The 19,690-nt window shown below is 28.8% G+C and overlaps 1 protein-coding gene across 2 annotated transcripts in view; it reads left to right on the top strand.

Moving 5' to 3' along the window:
- Positions 1-19,413, top strand: part of GMF (Glia maturation factor) — a 40,370-nt gene extending 20,957 nt beyond the window's left edge. Inside the window, exons 4-7 of one of the 2 annotated variants that reach the window (XR_012756638.1) lie at positions 4,925-5,060; positions 7,417-7,552; positions 9,244-9,370; positions 17,061-19,413. Coding sequence is in view for 1 of the 2 variants with exons in the window: in XM_075367967.1 (XP_075224082.1) it covers positions 4,925-5,060; positions 7,417-7,552; positions 17,061-17,067 (279 nt within the window). In the remaining variant the exon portion in view is untranslated. The remainder of the gene's footprint in view (positions 1-4,924; positions 5,061-7,416; positions 7,553-9,243; positions 9,371-17,060) is intronic. The other variant, XM_075367967.1, reaches the window with a different exon arrangement.
- Positions 19,414-19,690: the final 277 nt, after the last annotated feature.

Here is a 19,690-nt window from a genome sequence, read left to right on the forward strand (position 1 = left end):
AGAGTAGCTGGACCGAAGGTGCAACCATATCAGAGAGGTATCTGTTGAGAGCCAGACTAAGAAATGATTCCTGAAAGAGGGCAGCAGCTCTTTCAGTAGTTGTTAAGGGCGTGAGTCACAATCACTTAAACGGCCATATCAACATCACTCAGTCCTCTGAGTACTGCGCAGCTGAAAGCAATGGAAAACTACAGGTGCTTTTTTTCCAAGAAAATGTGGCTCTGCAATTTCATATAGCAATGATGGAGGCGCCTTCCTTGGTAAAATATTCCAGAGGTAATCTAGTCCCCCGTTCGGATCTCCAGGTGGGGACTACTAGGGAAGTGGTCACCAGAAAATTAAAAAAAAACATTCTACGAGTTGGAGCGTGGAATGTTAGAAGTTTAAAAAAGGTTGGTAAGCTAGATAATTTAAAAAGGGAAATGGATAGGATAAATGTGGATGTAGTAGGAATTAGTGAGGTTCGGTGGGAAGAGGAAGACGACTTTTGGTCAGGTGATTTTAGTATAATTAACTCAGCTTCAAATAATGGGCAGGCAGGAGTAGGTTTCATAATGAACAAAAAGATAGGAAAGAGAGTAGAGTATTTCAAAATGCATAGCGATAGAATCATTGTAATAAGGATAAAATCAAAACCTAAACCGACAACGATTGTTAACGTCTATATGCCTACAAGCGCCCATGATGATGATGAGGTAGAGTGTGTATACGAAGAGATTGATGAAGCAATTAAACACGTAAAAGGAGATGAAAATTTAATAATAGTTGGAGATTGGAATGCAAGCATTGGAAAAGGCAAGGAAGGAAATATAGTGGGTGAATACGGGCTGGGCAAAAGGAATGAAAGAGGGGACCGACTTATAGAGTTTTGCACGAAGTATAATTTAGTAATTGCTAACAGCCAATTTAAAAATCATAATAGAAGAATATACACTTGGAAAAAGCCAGGCGATACTGCAAGGTATCAGATAGATTATATCATGGTTAAGCAAAGATTTAGAAATCAACTCGTTGATTGCAAAACTTACCCTGGAGCAGACATTAATAGCGACCATAATTTGGTGATAATGAAATGTAGATTGGGGTTTAAAAACCTGAAGAAAAGCTGTCAGATGAATCGGTGGAATTTGGAGAAGCTTGAAGAAGAGAAGGTAAAGAAAATTTTTGAGGAGGACATCGCAAGAGGTATGAGTAAAAAAGATAAGGTAGAAAATGTAGAAGAAGAATGGGAGAATGTTAAAAAGGAAATTCTTAAATCAGCAGAAGCAAACGGAATAAAGAGAACTGGCAGAAAACCTTGGGTTTCAGACGATATATTGCAGCTGATGGATGAACGTAGAAAATATAAGAATGCTAGTGATGAAGAAAGTAAAAGGATCTATCGGCAATTAAGAAATGCTATAAACAGGAATTGCAAACTGGCAAAATAAGAGTGGATCAAAGAAAAGTGTTCAGAAGTGGAAAGAGAAATGAACATTGGTAAAATAGACGGAGCATACAGGAAAGTTAAGGAAAATTTTGGGGTACATAAATTAAAATCTAATAATGTGTTAAACAAAGATGGTACACCGATATATAATACGAAAGGTAAAGTTGATAGATGGGTGGAATATATTGAAGAGTTATATGGAGGAAATGAATTAGAAAATGGTGTTAGAGAGGAAGAAGAAGAAGTTGGTTAGGATGAAATGGGAGAAACAATACTGAGATCTAAATTTAAGAGAGCATTAAAAGATTTAAATGGCAGAAAGGCTCCTGGAATAGACGGAATACCTGTAGAATTACTGCGCAGTGCAGGTGAGGAAGCGATTGATAGATTATACAAACTGGTATGTAATATTTATGAAAAAGGGGAATTTCCATCAGACTTCAAAAAAAGTGTTATAGTCATGATACCAAAGAAAGCAGGGGCAGATAAATGTGAAGAATACAGAACAATTAGTTTAACTTGTCGTGCATCAAAAATCTTAACTAGAATTCTATACAGAAGAATTGAGAGGAGAGTGGAAGAAGTGTTAGGAGAAGACCAATTTGGTTTCAGGAAAAGTATAGGGACAAGGGAAGCAATTTTAGGCCTCAGATTAATAGTAGAAGGAAGATTAAAGAAAAACAAACCAACATACTTGGCGTTTATAGACCTAGAAAAGGCATTCGATAACGTAGACTGGAATAAAATGTTCAGCATTTAAAAAAAATTAGGGTTCAAATACAGAGATAGAAGAACAATTGCTAACATGTACAGGAACCAAACAGCAACAGTAATAATTGAAGAACATAAGAAAGGGAGTCCGACAAGGATGTTCCCTATCTCCGTTACTTTTTAATCTTTACATGGACCTAGCAGTTAATGATGTTAAAGAACAATTTAGATTCGGAGTAACAGTACAAGGTTAAAAGATAAAGATGCTACGATTTGCTGATGATATAGTAATTCTAGCCGAGAGTAAAAAGGATTTAGAAGAAACAATAAACGGCATAGATGAAGTCCTACGCAAGAACTATCGCATGAAAATAAACAAGAACAAAACAAAAGTAATGAAATGTAGTAGAAATAACAAAGATGGACCACTGAATGTGAAAATAGGAGGAGAAAAGATTATGGATGTAGAAGAATTTTGTTATTTGTGAAGTAGAATTACTAAAGATGGACGAAGCAGGAACGATATAAAATGCCGAATAGCACAAGCGAAACGAGCCTTCAGTAAGAAATATAATTTGTTTACATCAAAAATTAATTTAAATGTCAGGAAAAGATTTTTGAAAGTGTATGTTTGGAGTGTCGCTTTATATGGAAGTGAAACTTGGACAATCGGAGTATCTGAGAAGAAAAGATTAGAAGCTTTTGAAATGTGGTGCTATAGGAGTATGTTAAAAATCAGATGGGTGGATAAAGTGACAAATGAAGAGGTATTGCGGCAAATAGATGAAGAAAGAAGCATTTGGGAAAATATAGTTAAAAGAAGAGACAGACTTATAGGCCACATACTAAGGCATCCTGGAATAGTCACTTTAATATTGGAAGGACAGGTAGAAGGAAAAAATTGTGTAGGCAGGCCACGTTTGTAATATGTAAAACAAATTGTTAGGGATGTAGGATGTAGATGGTATACTGAAATGAAACGACTAGCACCAGATAGGGAATCTTGGAGAGCTGCATCAAACCAGTCAAATGACTGAAGTCAAAAAAATATATATATATATAATATTGTCAAGTGTTTGTGGTTGGACCAGGATATTGAGAGATTAACAAACAAAGATTTCTTATAAATACAATCTGTTACTCTAATAATGATAATAATTTGAAATAATAATATGACTCCAAAATAGTAATTCTAATAAAAGGTCAAAATTGATTAAATAACAATTAAATTATAAATGTTACACTATGGAGTCCAATTTACTAAACAGTTTACAAATAACTGATATAAAATAATATTGCATTAACAACAAGATAACAGTAGAAAAGTCTAAAGTTCATACAATTCACTTTTTGCAAATATTATTACTTTTACTGTTTATAAATGAACAATCCTACACATTATGAATGAATGGAATACTGTCACTTTCACTACTGTTTACCAATAACTCACCGAACAACCTCTTGCATTCAACCACTGCCCACAAAGGAATGCTCATGATGTATTCTTCACTTGTTATCAAATGCTTACTGTTATCACTGTCACTGCAACTGCATCAAACTTGGGTTTGCGAAACTACTTGCTGTTATTGCTTGTTATCACTACTGCGCTGAACACAGTCTTATATAATTAATACCTTGTCTGCTGGTCCCTGGCAGTATATATCCCCTGGTCTGCAGAACCAGACCCTGACTCACCCTTTTAATTTTTGAAGCGTAATAACTTCCTTTTTTTGTCCACACCCTTACACTTTTCCATAAATCTTTTTCTCAGTCATGTAACCCTTCTGGTTGACAAAAAACTTTTGGAGGTACCAATATCCATATTTCAAAAAACAGATTGTTAAATGGACCCATTATTCTAAGATAAGGATCCCTTTTAGTTCCTTCAAGATTCTTCTTTTCATTATTTTCTCTTTCTTTCTTTTTAATTGGAAGAAATCTGTTACCATGGTCCACATTATTGGTCATGTTACAATGTATGTGTAAACTAACTCAATTAATTTCATCATTTTATAAATGGTTTTTAGTAAAATGAAAACAACTCTAGTCAAAAGGGGCAGTTTCTCACCAGAGATTACCCTTCTGAAATAATAGAGGATTCATTCTCTTCTGTCAGTAGCAGCTTTCTTGAATTACATCAACCATTGCCATTACTCTATCTCTGATGTGCCTGGCATTTTCCTGTATTGTTTATTGATTGAGCCTCATTGGATGTAATTCGGCTTATGGACTGTCAAAAAGCTAAATTAGCGATGAAGATGCCTATATATGGTAGAGCCAGCCTCTGGATTCTAATAAAATAATAAATATGAAAGTTTATAAAAGTTTTAATAGAAGCTCAAATTTGTGGTTAATCTGGATTTTTTTTTAATTTGCTTAACTTAAGTGCATTTTTAACATAGCATTTTCAATAGATTAATGGTTAAAATTTTTAATGTTTTGTTTTAGAACTTTTGTGGTTTTTATTGTTATAATATAATTATAGTAAGTCGGTTTTCATTTTGTTTTAGTAAAATTTGCAAATTTCATTAATTTAGAATTTTTTATTATGATGATGATATGTAATGAAAAATTCAGTACCTATACCAGAATAATTTTGTTTAGGAGCAGTATTTATTTTAAATTTAAGCAAGTTTAAAACAGGAATATTGATTTACTTAGTCTTATAAAATCTTTAGCACGGTAATTTACTTAATTATAACTTCTATAAGATATTTGTAATATTTTAATTAACTTAGTTATATAAATAATGATGACATATATATAAAGGTTTTGCTGTAACAGGATGTCAGCTTAGATGAATTAAGGGAAAGTTATCTTCCTAGTCATCAACCCCGTTATGTTGTTTACTGTTATCGTATGGAACATAGTGATGGTCGTGTCTCATTTCCAATGTGTTTTATATACATTACACCTAGAGGTAAGATCTATTTAATTTTTTTAATCTAATATTATTTCTTAAATCTAAATCTTTGAATATATTATAGTATGATGTTTTATTGTAGCTCATGTTCATTTTAAAAGAGAGGGTAAACATGATATCTCTGTTGCTATATTTATTTTTCTAATTTAAAATCTCTACAGCAGACTGTAGTGTTATAGATTAAAGTTTTGGTTACTAGGATTATAAAGCAATGAGATGGTATCTCATAGAAATTTAATATACTTTGTTACAAAAAATGCACATCAATGCCCTTGAATCAGTTTCTTCTACAGCTCTCCACCATCCAAGACTCTGCCACAGTTTAGCTATATCAGATTTGTACTTGCAAGCCACTTTCCTTGGTGGCTTTCTTTAGATAAGCCTTATATCATCATAAGCTTTAACTTCATGGATAGAAAAGTTGGGATTTTATGGAATTTAGTCCATAAGTAAAAAGCCTTCTATATCCCTTCTTTATATACTCATATTTATAGACAATAAAAAGGAAAATATTTAATAATTTAAAATAAATTATATTTTTTTTAATCTACACATTTACATCATCTAAAATTATAAGAAAGAAAATAGAACAATAATCTTTCTGGAATAAATTAATTACAAAAATTATTAATGGTATAAATGTATATTGTTAATATAATACATTAACTAATGTAAATTAATCTAACACAATTTCCAAAGCGAAATTTAGAGGCAAGCTTTCCGAATCATTCAAAAAACAGGGGGACAGACTCTTCCTGTTACTATTTAATTGCCCCCCAGAAAAAGTCATAAGAGTGGACTAAAAAGTGCAGGTCAACTATTAAGATTGGTACCAATATCAATCTTAATTGCCTTACATTGACCTTGCTTTACTTGTGAATAATGTGGATGAAGCTCAAACACAAATCAAAGAACTGGAAAAGATAACAGCTAAGATTGAATTGCTGATTTCATTAGAGAAAACAGAAGTTATGCCCACTTTTAAAACAGAATCTCCAGTGCTCCAACTAAATAATAACAAGAAATTAAAACCAGTCACCAAATTTAAATACCTTGGTGAAATACAGTCGAACCTCTATGTAATGAAATCAAGAATACCAGGAGAAAATTTGTGAAATAGAGTTTTTTGTTGTTATATAGAGCTAACAAGAATTCCCAGTCTAATTTTTTTTATGAACATTTTATCCCATTTTATGATGAATTAAAATTAAATACAGCTATTTTTCTTAATTGTGCTACAGAAAAGAAACGAGAATGTATTTTTTTATGTCATGAGTTTAATTTAATACATTAAATGTACTGTATAAAAAGTATGTGTCTCAGAAAAGGACTTAACCTTGTACTAAGGATGGATGTAGGCTATACTTAAAAGCTTGCTGTATCAGCAAGCTTTTTAATTGGTAGGAATCTGTTAATCAAGTCCACTATACCGGTCTTGTTACATTACTAATAATATAAATTTAAAGCTGGGGTATTTAGTAAATCAGTTAATAAAGATTCCCATTCCCTTATTTTTAAGGATTCCTAATCCATTCTGTTCATTTTGTTTATGATCACTTACTTAATTTGGTGAAGAATGAAAAATATTGAAACTGTAGCTAAATTAACAATGAAGTGAATTATCATGATGTACATTATTTCATTACAAGAAGAAGTACGTTACTTTGTTCCTTTACAATGTCTATTCTTTCTTATGGCTGTGGTGCATATTAAAGCATGTGGGGTTCAATTTACAATAGTCAGATTTCTGTCTTTCAGAGTAATGATGTTAATTTTACTGGTGAAGAGTGCAAGATGTCACTTTTAGGGTTGCATTTATTGCATCACAATATTTCAATGGACTTGGAGGTCGATTTGGAACAGTAAATTCTGCTCAGTCTAAAAGCCCACTTTACAGATTTCCTTTGTAAGCCTGGCTTGGGAACTGGTTTTTTTTTTGGGAATGGCTATACAATTTTTAGGGGTGATTGATCTCATGTCAGATTGCCTTCAACCATTTTATTTGGTTATATACCTAACAAACTTATTATTGTAATTTATGAAAAACCTATCTTTCATATAAAAAACTAAAGGTAATAGAAAATGAAAAATCTGTTTAGTGGAATTCATATTTGATTAGTAGGTTATTCTGTTTTAAAAAAATTAAAGTAAAAGTTGATTCATGGTCAGTTTTAAAACGTAATTCGCACTTAATATATCTTATTATAATTTAACTTTGATTGTGAGCAGTTGGTATTTAAAATTAATTAAAATGAATAAATTACTTATGGAGTAAATGGTTATCAGTACACAATGTGTACACAAAACGCTTGTATCTTAATAAAATTTTAATACTTTCTGTTATGAATTTTAGATAGTCAAATGGAATTACAAATAATGTATGCTGGTACAAAACTTGCATTACAAAAAGAAGCTGATTTAACGAGGATTTATGAAGTCAGAGAACTAGATGAACTTACTGAAGAATGGCTTCAAGAAAAATTAAATAAGTAACACTGTTAATTAAAAATGTTTGATTAAAAATTTAAAGTGTAAAATTAGTTTGTACATGTAAATTTTATTTAATGAGGCGAATGTCTATTTCCTAAAATATATATATATATATATATATATATATATATATATATTATAGATTTTTGTTTATGCATGTATGTACTGTTAAACTGAATGACCAATTGTTTGTAAAACCGAGTTAACGGTACTTTTATACTGTAGTTATCTATTACCTGTAGAAAATATGTAAAAAAAATTTAATTTGATTATTTCGTTATACAGAGTGTTTCACATAAAATAGGCCTCAGCCATTAGCAAAACAAAGTCACTGTGATGTGGAAAGTTCTGTAAAAAGATAAAGCTCAAAAAACTTGGTTAAAACTTGCTTTATCTTTAAGTAAAATACTTAAATAGTTAGATAAAGGAGTCACCGTAGGGTAAGTTTATCCTTTCTAAAGGATATATTTATTTTTGTTGAATGTTTACTTGCTCCTTTGGAGTTCTAACAACATGTATGTGGCTTTGTGTTACATATGCAGTTGTATCTGTTATCTGAAATGTTTTCATTTAACCTGAATATAATCACTGTCTTCTGACATTATAACTATTTGATTTATGATCATCAACAATTGGCTGAATATTATCTAGCACAAATATAGATTTTTTGGCTCTCGGTTAGCACAAATAAGCAAAAGTTGTTAGCTAAAAGATATTAATTCATGTTATGCAGAGGTAGGCCAGTTTTATATCAAACAATCTGTATACTATAGTTTAGTTATATATATATATATCTATTTACCTAAATGGGACCACCGTCAACTGTATAGTACCTTATATAATTTTGTATTCAAAACAACTGTTAATACCTGTTGTCTGTTACTGTAATGCAAATCTTGTTTTTTCATAATGTTAAACTTTTGTCTGTGACTAGCCCTACAATGCTAGTCATTGACAAAGGTGTCTGTGCATAGCTTAAACGCTGAAAACACTATGATGCAATGTTACAACATATGTGAAATTTGGCTAGACCCATCTGTAAAACAACAATTTCATATTATTTCACTGCTGATCATCATACACAATAAAATCTTCGAACATCTTTTAATAGTTCATGCAAGTTTTTATCAGGTAAAAGTACAATTGTAAAACAAGTTCATTTAATAAAGGACCATTACACTTATTCATAGTACAATAATAATGTATTATTTTTTGCGATATATGTTTCAATTTTAATTGATTTAACTAATTTTTTATGAAGATTTGTGTACAGTAAAACTCATTGAATTTTATTTATGTTGGCTGTTGTCTTGATATTTTGTCATAAGGCTGAGATGTTACTTTAAGTTATTTTTTACAATTACAAGAATATTAATTCATTATGTGTTTTAATATTCTTGTTGTAATTTTATCTCATAGTCGTCTTGTTAGTTGATTGTACCTTGTTTCAGTTTGACTATTCCTAAAAAAGTGCCATTAATTCAATCGCAATAAATGTATTTAGCTTGTAATAAACTTTAAAAACTTCCCCAGATGAAGTGTGAGACAGTAACACAAGATGAATATCTGTCACAAAGTATTAGGAAGTTATTCTTTAAGATAGTCGTACAATATTAATTATTTAGAATTTACCATTTGTATTGAATTTATTTACTACTTATGTTGCTATCAAAATTCTTTTTTGTTAAAGGTTGTGAAGTATGATTTTAGAGGTTATGACATTGTATGAAAGTATATTAGATACATATCTGTCATATTGAAAATTGCCACTTTCTGAGTTTAGTCCAGTCTGCTAAGGTATCCACTATGTGAAAAAGGTATGGTTGTGGTTTGATGCTAACTGTAGAGATGTGATTTTCTTGACCATTATTGTTCATGATACTGGTCTCAGGGATTGGATCTGAGTTGATTTAGGTTTTCATGTTAATTTTAATTGCATTTATGTTTCTTTTCATGTATTTTAGTTGTATAATAGATTATATCAATGAAATAATTTTTCTATATTGAATGAATAAAATGTTATGAAAGCTGAATTTTTGTAAGGATACTGCATTCCAATTAACTATGTATTTGATTTTTTTTTCTTTTGGTTAACAGTTGTTAATTATTTGTACTATCCTTTCAAGAGAATTTAAACTACGTTAGTCGGTAGGTTCTGCAGGCAAGGCGAGTTTAAAAATGTACCTAATAATTAATTTCATCTTCATTAAAATACCTGTACAGATGAAAGATGTAAGAGAAAAATATTAATAACTTTATCATTTAGTTCATTTAATTTTTTTTTCAATTTTTGGTTTACTTAGTTTACTTATTTAAACGGGAACTCAATAATGGCAAATAAATGTTTTCTTATAAATAATAAGCTTTACAAAATTTTGGTTCATTTTTATATATGCAACTGTGTTAGGTTTAAATTATGTCATGCATAGGTCTATTTATGAAGTGCAATAACCCTGGATTTCTCTTTATGTAGTTGTATTCTTTTTTATTACTTATAAATGAATAATTTGTGTTAATGGGATTGTTGTAAAATATTTCATTTAATGTCATTGGATTGATTATTAGTTTCATTACCGAGTTATTCCATCTAGCTTGCCACCTAGTTATCAGCAATTCCTGCAACCTCTTCTTTTCTATCACCTCATATCTTTCTTCCCATTGACGTGCAAGAAAATCAATTGTAGGTATGGCTTCTGCCATCAACACAGCCTCTTTGGATATTGTATGATATCCAAAGCAAACCCTCAATGTGAGGAGTCTCCAAATTCTCTCTAGCATAGAGATGCACTCTTTACTCCCAATCCTCTTGTCCAAACAGGGACCGCATAGAGAATGATGACATGAACAACATTTTCATACAAGCTCTGTTTTGCATAACTAGGATCAAAAGCATTAACTAAAATATTGTAGAGGGCTTTAATCACCCTCTGTGCCTTCTGAGCCGTCTGCTGGATGTGTACTATATAGGATCTCCTAGTATCCAACCACATGTCCAAATATTTAGCCACACTAGAAGGGAAGATCTCTTGCCCATCTCTTGCTTCCTTGTGAAGGAAGTGCCTCTAACCCCTCCTTCTTCCTGCCATCAATACTGCAATACTTAGCCTGTTGCCAACTTTCCAGCCCCTGACAAGGCCTAGTGAATAGTTGCCAACATCCATGACTTTTCCTCCTCTGTATTCTTGCAGATCACCAATAACAGATCATCTGCAAAGACTACAGAATATACCCCATCATAACCAATATTCCACAACAAGGGCCCAAGAACCAATTCCTGGGGCACTTCTCTGGTGATTTTGACTTTGTATTCACTGTCATCTCCAACTATGATCACTGATCTATCCACCAGGTAGTCATGGACAATCCTTCTTAAGTAAGGACTGATTCCTCTCTTCCTCAACTCTTCAATAATGCTTGACCAGCACAGGCTATTAAAAGCATTTTTAACATCTTTTAAGATCACTTCTGGAATCAGCCTTCTGTGTCGGCTCTCGCTTGCAACCTTGTTCACTATTGACGTAAGTGTTAATGGCATCTATAGTGGAGAACTCTGCGCTGAATCCAAACTGCTTGTCACTTAGACTGCCTTTCTCTTCTACTTTGTCCAAAAGTCCCCTGATCACCATCCTCTCGAATAGCTTTGCTATGCTGTTCAAGAGATATACTGGTTACCATATCATCCGGTCAGTAATATCCTCCTTTCTCAGTAATATCATTCTCGCTTCTTTCCATTTGCATGGAATGACTCCACAAAGGAGGATAGTATTAAAAGCTTCTAGGATCACCCTTTAATAGCCCACTTCAATTCCAGTCTTGCTTCTAACTCATACAAGACAATTCTTCTTACAACATCCCTGGTCACATCTCTGAAAGACCCTTCTGGCTTTCCAACATATCCTCCTCAATCTGGCTATATCTGGCATCCACCAATAAATATGCTTCTTCTATTGGCCTTGTTTAATAACCTCCAACTCCCCTTGGTGTGACTCAGTCACCACCATCGACAAGAGCTCTGATGTCATGTGCGCTTCCTCAGCAAACCGGCTTGATATTTTTTGCTCAAATTTCCTACTAGGTTTTATTGCAAGGAAACAATATTAAAATTTAGAGAAATTAGTTGAATTTTATTGAGTATTAATTATCCTTCTATTCTCATTAATATATATAAAAAGCTATCACTGCATTAAGTAATACATAATCATTTACCTTATTTAAACCTTGATCATGTTATTATAAATCATTGAAACCTGATTTAATTTGTGAAGCAGATATATAGTGACTAGTACATTTTATTCTGTCTCTTATTTATTAAAAAATATTTCCACCTACATTGATTCGGTTTATTTATCAAAAGATTATTTTTGTATAAAATTTTGAAAAATCTCATAGATTGTTCAAAATTTGCAGTGCAAGGATGATTAGTATGTCTTTGACATATAATTTATATGTATTTATTCTCTCTTCATCTCTGGGCCACACCATCATTTTACCTTTACAGTGTAAAATTTAAAAGTGTTCAAATGTGAAATCTTAAATTAAATCTTAAATTAATTAATGCCTGTTTTGTATAATGTTAAATCAGTTTTTCTTTTTATTATTATTTGTTTTACAGCTTTTCATGTCATGGGATCAGTAACATATAATGTAAATATAACACTATAAGATTTTAAAATTTATAAGAGTTAAATTAGTAACAGATTAAGCAAATAATTGTTTACATTTTTTTAAATTTAAAGTCTAGAGTTTCATAATAATGTTGATTTTGTAAATTATTTAAAAAGAGTAAAATCATCATACTTATAATATTTAAGTTTACAATAAAAATTAAGCTTTTTAAATATTTTTTTAAAATTATTTCTGTTTTATAGACTTTTCTGGCAGTATTATTTAAATTATTATAAAAGTATATACTTACATACACGTTTATGTCTTATGTATAAGACATAAACGTATATGTCTTACATATGTAAGACATGTATTATGTTTATGATTTACATATATTTCTTGACAGTAATTATTTTAACAATAATTATTGCTGTTATGTGTAAACAATTGTTTTGAAAAATCCATTACTTCTGGATTGAAAATTAAACCTCTCAGTTGTGTGAATTAAACTCATTTTCATATTCTGTTTACTAATTGATCAATATATTATCTCTTTGAAACATATTCTTTTTCATTAATTTGAGTTTATATTTACATCTATTAGTTATGGCTATGATTCATATAATTATTGTTTAATTGAAATTATATTTGAAATAATTGTTCATTTTCATAAAAATGAAAAAATTATAAAAATGAAAATTATCCTCATGTAGACCAGTAGATCTATTGCTTTAATTATTTAGGTGAATTTTCTTTTATTCTGTTTTTTAATAAACGGGTATTCTTTTTTAATTATAAAACATTGTAACATTTTTATAAAACAGTTACTATAAAAATGTAATATACGTTGTTAATTACATTGATTATGTTAATATGAAGACATTAGTAATAATAATGTAATTGATTACTTAAATTATATAAAACAAATTTAACCAAAGAAAATAAGTTAAAAGCAGAATAAGAAAATCCTTTCCAAAAATAATATTCACTAGGCCAGAACATTTAATATGGTTAGAGATTTTTCTAAAAATCACATTTACCTTTTAAAGTAATTTTATATCTATGAGTTAGAGTTTACATTTATATTGGTGATGATTTGACATGGATGAAATGAAATCATGACAGTAAAAATAAAATCATTCATAATTTTATAATCTTTATATTTATTAATACATAGTTTATAGTAAAATTTATATAAATCTCTGTCATAATATTGTTACCATCAAACTGAATGACAGTAGTGTAATTTTGATTTGGAGATTATTGATTTCCCCATTACTCTATATCATATCAAGTAATTTTAATGACAAAGTTGTTGTAATTTAGGTATTATACTTTGTTGCATTATAAAATAGGTAAATAATACCAGCCTATTAACAGGTTACAAAATTATTAAACCATAATATATTATTAAATAATTAACCTACATATTTTATTCTTGAGATGGGTGTTTTTAAAGTATTTGTAAAGTACAATAATCAGAGACTTTCCTTTTCCATTTAAATTTGGAGCATTTTTTTAATACTCCAGATAGAACTTTTTATAGTATTTTATTATAGAATCCTTTTTTGTATTTATAAAAAGCCCAATTAGTACCATTGGAAGTAGATATATATTATATTTAATTTTGTTGCCATTTAAAGATTTGATTTATGAGGTCAATCATAAACAGCTAACAAAGAGAGTGGTATTTAAAGAGGGTGGATTTGTAACACTTTATCCTCTCAAGAATTATCTAAACGGTAGTTACCGGAGGCTAAACAGGAAAAAGAAAAAGGATTGTAACACTTTAAATTTTGTTGAAATTGTTTTACAGCGAAGTAATACACATACATATTAAACAAAACTTTTGTTTAATAAAATTACTGTAAAATTATTCAGTATTTCTTATTAAAACTATTATTTACAAATTTGGTGACTACTAAAATAAAAAAAATGAGAGATACAGTATAGACAGCAGAAATAATGTTTAATATTAATAATATTAAGGATTGGGCAAGAGAACTGGCCAAGGACACTTGTAGGGCTGCCTTACACTTTGTATGTAATTGATAGTAGTACTAAATAGGTCCAATAATCCTACATGTTCATTACTATATTTACACAAATTAAGAATTTCAACTAGAATGCCTGGTTTACTAGTATACATATCATAGTATACGATGTATTTACTTACTACATCATCCGAGGTAAAAATTAAAAATAACCTTTAAATGTGTTACAGTATTTATGAAGAACCCAATAAATCATTTTCATTAACAACTCATTGTAAATTTATTGAGTTGCTTTAAGTGCTGTAAATTTCAAATATTCATTTAATGCTTATTTTGTATGCGTTGGTGTCTGTAAAATAGAATTATGACATTAGTGAGTTAATAACTTCATTTTTATATGTACAATGTTTAGATGAGAATATATTTGATTTTAAAATAATTATGTACTGCCATGTAAAGATTATTATCTTATAGAAGTTAGAGAATATTTTATCTTGATGTAAATATAATAAATAGTTAATTACATTCCATCTAAGCCTTATATTGGGTCTTAATTAAGTATTTTTTTCCTGTATTTCAACTGTTTGTTACACAGGGTGATTTAATTATATTAGTTTTAAATTTTGAATGTTATAGATTTTCTACAAAAAATAATTTAATAAAATTAATTTTTTTGAAAAGTTTGGATTTTCAGATAATCCTTAATTATTAAAATTGTTCTGAATTTGAAATTATTCTTTCTTTAAGTTCAGTATCTGCAAGAATTCAGAGGCAAGTTCTGTTGTTTTAATAATAAATGTTTCATCATTGTTTAAGTGCGGTGGATTTCAGTTTTTGATAATTTTAAAATATTGTATTTTACTTGATTCTTTTTAATTTTATTTAAAGTGCATTATTATATAAGATGATTTGCCTTAGATGGACCTCTTAAAACAATAGAGTTGCAATAATTGTTGAAATTTGTATTAATTATATTCATTTTCTTTCAAAACTTCATTAATTTTTATTTTTTTTTTATTCTAATTTTCTTGTACCATATTCTAATCCTTCCGCCATTGTTAAAATTTCAACTCAGCTTAAGTTTCTCCTCAACTTACTCATCTGAATTTAAAAATACTTAATTTATAACTTTATGAATTCATTTAATACATTCCAGTATGCTGTGAATTTACTTTTCTAATGTGTGTGACCATCATTTTTCTTCTTTTATTTATTTTTTTTTTGTAATGGATCCTAAAACACTATTGATTTCTCTCTTTAAATACTTTTAAAGCAGTAAAATGAATTTTTAGTGAAAAAAATCTATGAAAAAAAGAAATAGATGTAAAATTTATTTAAATATTCCTTTTTACTTTGTAATATAATTATTTAACCATATTACATATTAAAATTTTTTATGCTCTCATTATCCCATTTTAAGAATCTCATTAAATTATCACTGGACACACTGAAAGACATCAAATATATTTATGCAAACTTGATTCTAACATCCTAAATTCTTTTAAGAGAAATTAGAAAGTAAGAGCAAAAATAAGTCTAAAAATGGTTTGAACCATGTGTCCCAGAGAGACTATTGTTTATTCCTTATGGAAGAAGTATCATTGTTGCAATGAAAATCGTTTGTTTTGATTTCTTTTTAGCTCACTATTAGCCATTGGTTCTGATATAATATTTAGCTGATGTACTGCAAAGTTTGATGATATCATTCACAATGTTTATCATATCTTAAAAAGTCATTACTAAACCTTTTTTAATTTCAGGTATCACTTCTGATTGACATTACAAATTTTTTTAACTATTTTATTAAAGAAATCAGTCATAAGTTTAAAATTTGTTTATAGCATATAAAATGCTGTCATTAGTTTTATCTACCAGAAATTAGTTATTGATAATTGATAAAAAATTAGTCAGACTGACCCATATTTTTATCTATCCTCATATTCTAGTTTAGTATTAGAACAATGTTTATTCTGCATTTAATATATAGGCTGATGTAATGTTCCATTATGTGTTTCTTTTGCTAGTAATGTATGTTTAAATTACTCAAAATCATGATTTATTTCTCCAATTTCTTCTCTGATTTTAGGTTTTATTGTTTATACTTAAAAATTCTGGATTTTCAATTTGTATTATTCTGTTATATTGATTCATAAATTAAAACACTGATGATCTGTAATTTCTGTTGTTATATTGATATTGTATACTATGCAGGGGTTTTTATTAATATTAATTCAAGACTGATATTTTGTTATGAAGGTAATTTTGTTTGAGCTTCTTTTTTGTATTTGTTGTGATTTTATTATTTTTGTTACATATTTGTTAACTAACTTTCAAAATACAGTGTTTATAACAGAACTCCTTGGTTTCAATTATTATTTAAACAGCATTATGTTTAAAGTATTACTTATACAAAAGGGTAAATTTAACAGAATAAGTAAATTACTTATTCTGAAAGGATAAATTCTGAAGTTTTTTTGGTGTTTATTACACTTTAAAAATATCTCCATTAATTGTGCTTTCTACAAAAATACAACCATATTTGGTTCACAATATGGTCATTCATCAGTCTGCACCAAACATTGACTTGGGGAGAGTCACATTGATGTTTGATGATTTCATGCAGTGATTCTGATCCCCAAATCCTGCAATTGTGTCGATCTACTGACCCACTAATGTGGTATGTCACCTCATCTGTAAACATGACATTTTTCAGGTAGTTCTCATTTTCATCATTGTTATTAAGCATTAAAGCTGGAAACTCCAATCTTTTCAGTTTGTCATTGGATTTGATTTCATGGTAAAATCGTTTCTTATACGCACATAGTCTAAGCCTCTTATGCACCACTTTGTACACTGTAGATTTAGATATTCCTAACTCTAAATTGTGTCTTGCTCATGATTTTTTCAGGCTGTGAGTACAAGATGCTCAGATCTGTTCGACATCCTGTTAAGCTACAAACAACCTGCCTTGTGACACTGCCTGACAACTCCCTTTAAGACACTGCCTGTTTCCTTAAACTGATTAGACTACTGGAGGATTGTTTTATTTATAGATGTGGCGCTGCCTTATTCACATCAATAATTACACTGAAATGTGATAACCGATCTTGTTTCAAAAACCAAAATAACGCACTAACCTTTGTGCCATGGTGTCATCATGACTGAGAATGAGACTGGCAACGGAATAAGCAGTGAAGGTCATACAGCAATGCCAACCATGGCAAATATTTGCGATGAAAAACTTAATAATATAACTATCATAAATATGAAAACCGGCTGCTTTTAACTTATTCCAATATTTCAGTACAATTTTTTGGAACCAAGGAGTTCTTTTTTAAACACCCCATATAATGCTCTCTTTTTTGTGATCATTTTTTTTAATTTTGAAAATAATTTTCTTGACATTTTATGGTTTTTTTTTTATTAGATTAGATCAATAATGGTTCTTTAGTTGTCTTAAAATATCAATGCTAAATACTAATCTTCATATTAATTTTAAAAATAGTTAAATTAACTATAATTTTGCTGTAATTTATTTTTATTGCATATTGTTTGTGTTTTAATAAATTTTGCTTTCATATTTATTTGTTTGTTTTGTGGTGTATGAATTTTCAAATTCTTTTTACAGTTCATTAGAAGTTGAAACTGGAGAATAAATTTCAACATAATTTGAAATTTTTGTAAAAAAAAAAAAACAAGAAGAAAGTTGGCAAATTAAAAAGAAGTTATTTGTTCCATTTGATCTTGAATGAGTTGTCATTCCTTGTGCTAATAAAAAAATGCATTTTTCAAACATTATCTAAATTATTTAACAAAAATAAATATTACATTCCACTTATATTTCGAACAGATATAAACAATTACATCTAGGTGCTTGGTTTTTGGTAGACTGTGTTCTTGAGCACACTGAAAATGTTAAATATATCTTCCCAAAATTTTAAAACAATAATTAATTCATTACTTCTCTTTCAGTACTTAATGAAGTATATAAATGTTGATCATTTGTTAATGTGCAATAAGACTTGATTTATAGTCAATCAATCATGACTGAACAATGTGTCTCTAAAGAATAGAAAAAAATTTAAGGAGTTAAAAAAGAAACATAAATTTTGGTCATTGGACTTTAATCCTATCATTTCTTTACTGAAACTCAAAAATCTGTGAGACAGGGTTTCATGGTTAAATCTGAAAGTGTTATAAAATGTTTTACATTTTAGAGAAGATTGTGAGCCAAAGACTTTTTATTAGTCTCTAAACAGTAATATTATTTTGATCTGTTTTTCATTTTATAAAAATATTCAGCATCAGATCATTAATACTTGCATTCTTGATATATGACATAATATAAACTAGACCTAACAGTTTTGTTTTAATCATTGAATTTCCTTTTCAATTCTGATTTTATTATTGAATTGAGGTAGTAAGATTTAATAAAATCGATAAGTTTTAAACACATAACAAGATTAGTCTTAACAAAAAATTAATATTTTTTTGGTGTTTTTTTTTTTAAATTTATGTAGTATTTTCCAGATTTGTTTTTCATTTGAACTGTATATAAACATTCAAATTTAGAGAATTTATTATAAATATTTAACTTATTGTGATAATTTGTTGTTGGAAAACATATTTATGTTAATTAAATGTTTTCTAATTGTTAAGAAAAAAATTTTGCAATAGCTTTTTTGTTTTATTAAAAAAAGTTGTTTATCGCTGTTACTTTTTTTAAATTAAAATACAATATATATTTTTAGTCTTATGAAATTAATATACAATTACATTTTACTATTCAATTTTGTAACCATAAGAGTTATAAGTGTAAAATAAACTTATGGTTTAATTACTGCGTATGTTGTTATTAATTTACATGTACTTTTCACTTGTAATTTTTATATATTTTGTTTCAGAGGACTATATTTATATTGTAATTGAAATTACAGTTCTCTTTAATTAATTTCTTCTTGTTGCTATGTATGCTTTTTATATTGTATCTTATTTATAAATAAAAGTGATAAAAATAAAATGATATAAATATGTCTAAATCTTATTTGATATAAATTAGAAATTTTATACACAATGTTAGTTTTAGAGTAAGAGTGCTGTATTACCATAATGATAGAATAATATAAATGGTCATATTTATGCTTAATGAAATTTTTATATTATATTCTTTTACATGAAGTCAGTTATTTATCATTTATTATTGTTTATTTATAAATTGTATTTGAATTATTGAAAAATATATATTAGTTTATGAGAAGATATATTGTTTGTTTTATATTGTTATAAATTTATTGTACCTACTTTTTGCAATTGAACCTGTACTTAAAAAAGTGAAATTCCTTCTTGAATTCTTTGTTTTGAAAAATACTGCGTTTCTTCACTCATACAGATTATGCTGATGTGATTTTTGTGTTTGGCTTTAGCAATCAAAATGTTCTTCCAGTGGAAGAATGCCGACATAGGTATCCTGGATGAGTAATTTCAAACCATAAAGTATTTTGTAAAATTTTTAATGATCTTCATGAGGATAGTACACTT

The sequence above is a fragment of the Lycorma delicatula genome, chromosome 6, assembly GCF_047948215.1.
Source record: "Lycorma delicatula isolate Av1 chromosome 6, ASM4794821v1, whole genome shotgun sequence".
NCBI lineage: Eukaryota > Metazoa > Arthropoda > Insecta > Hemiptera > Fulgoridae > Lycorma > Lycorma delicatula.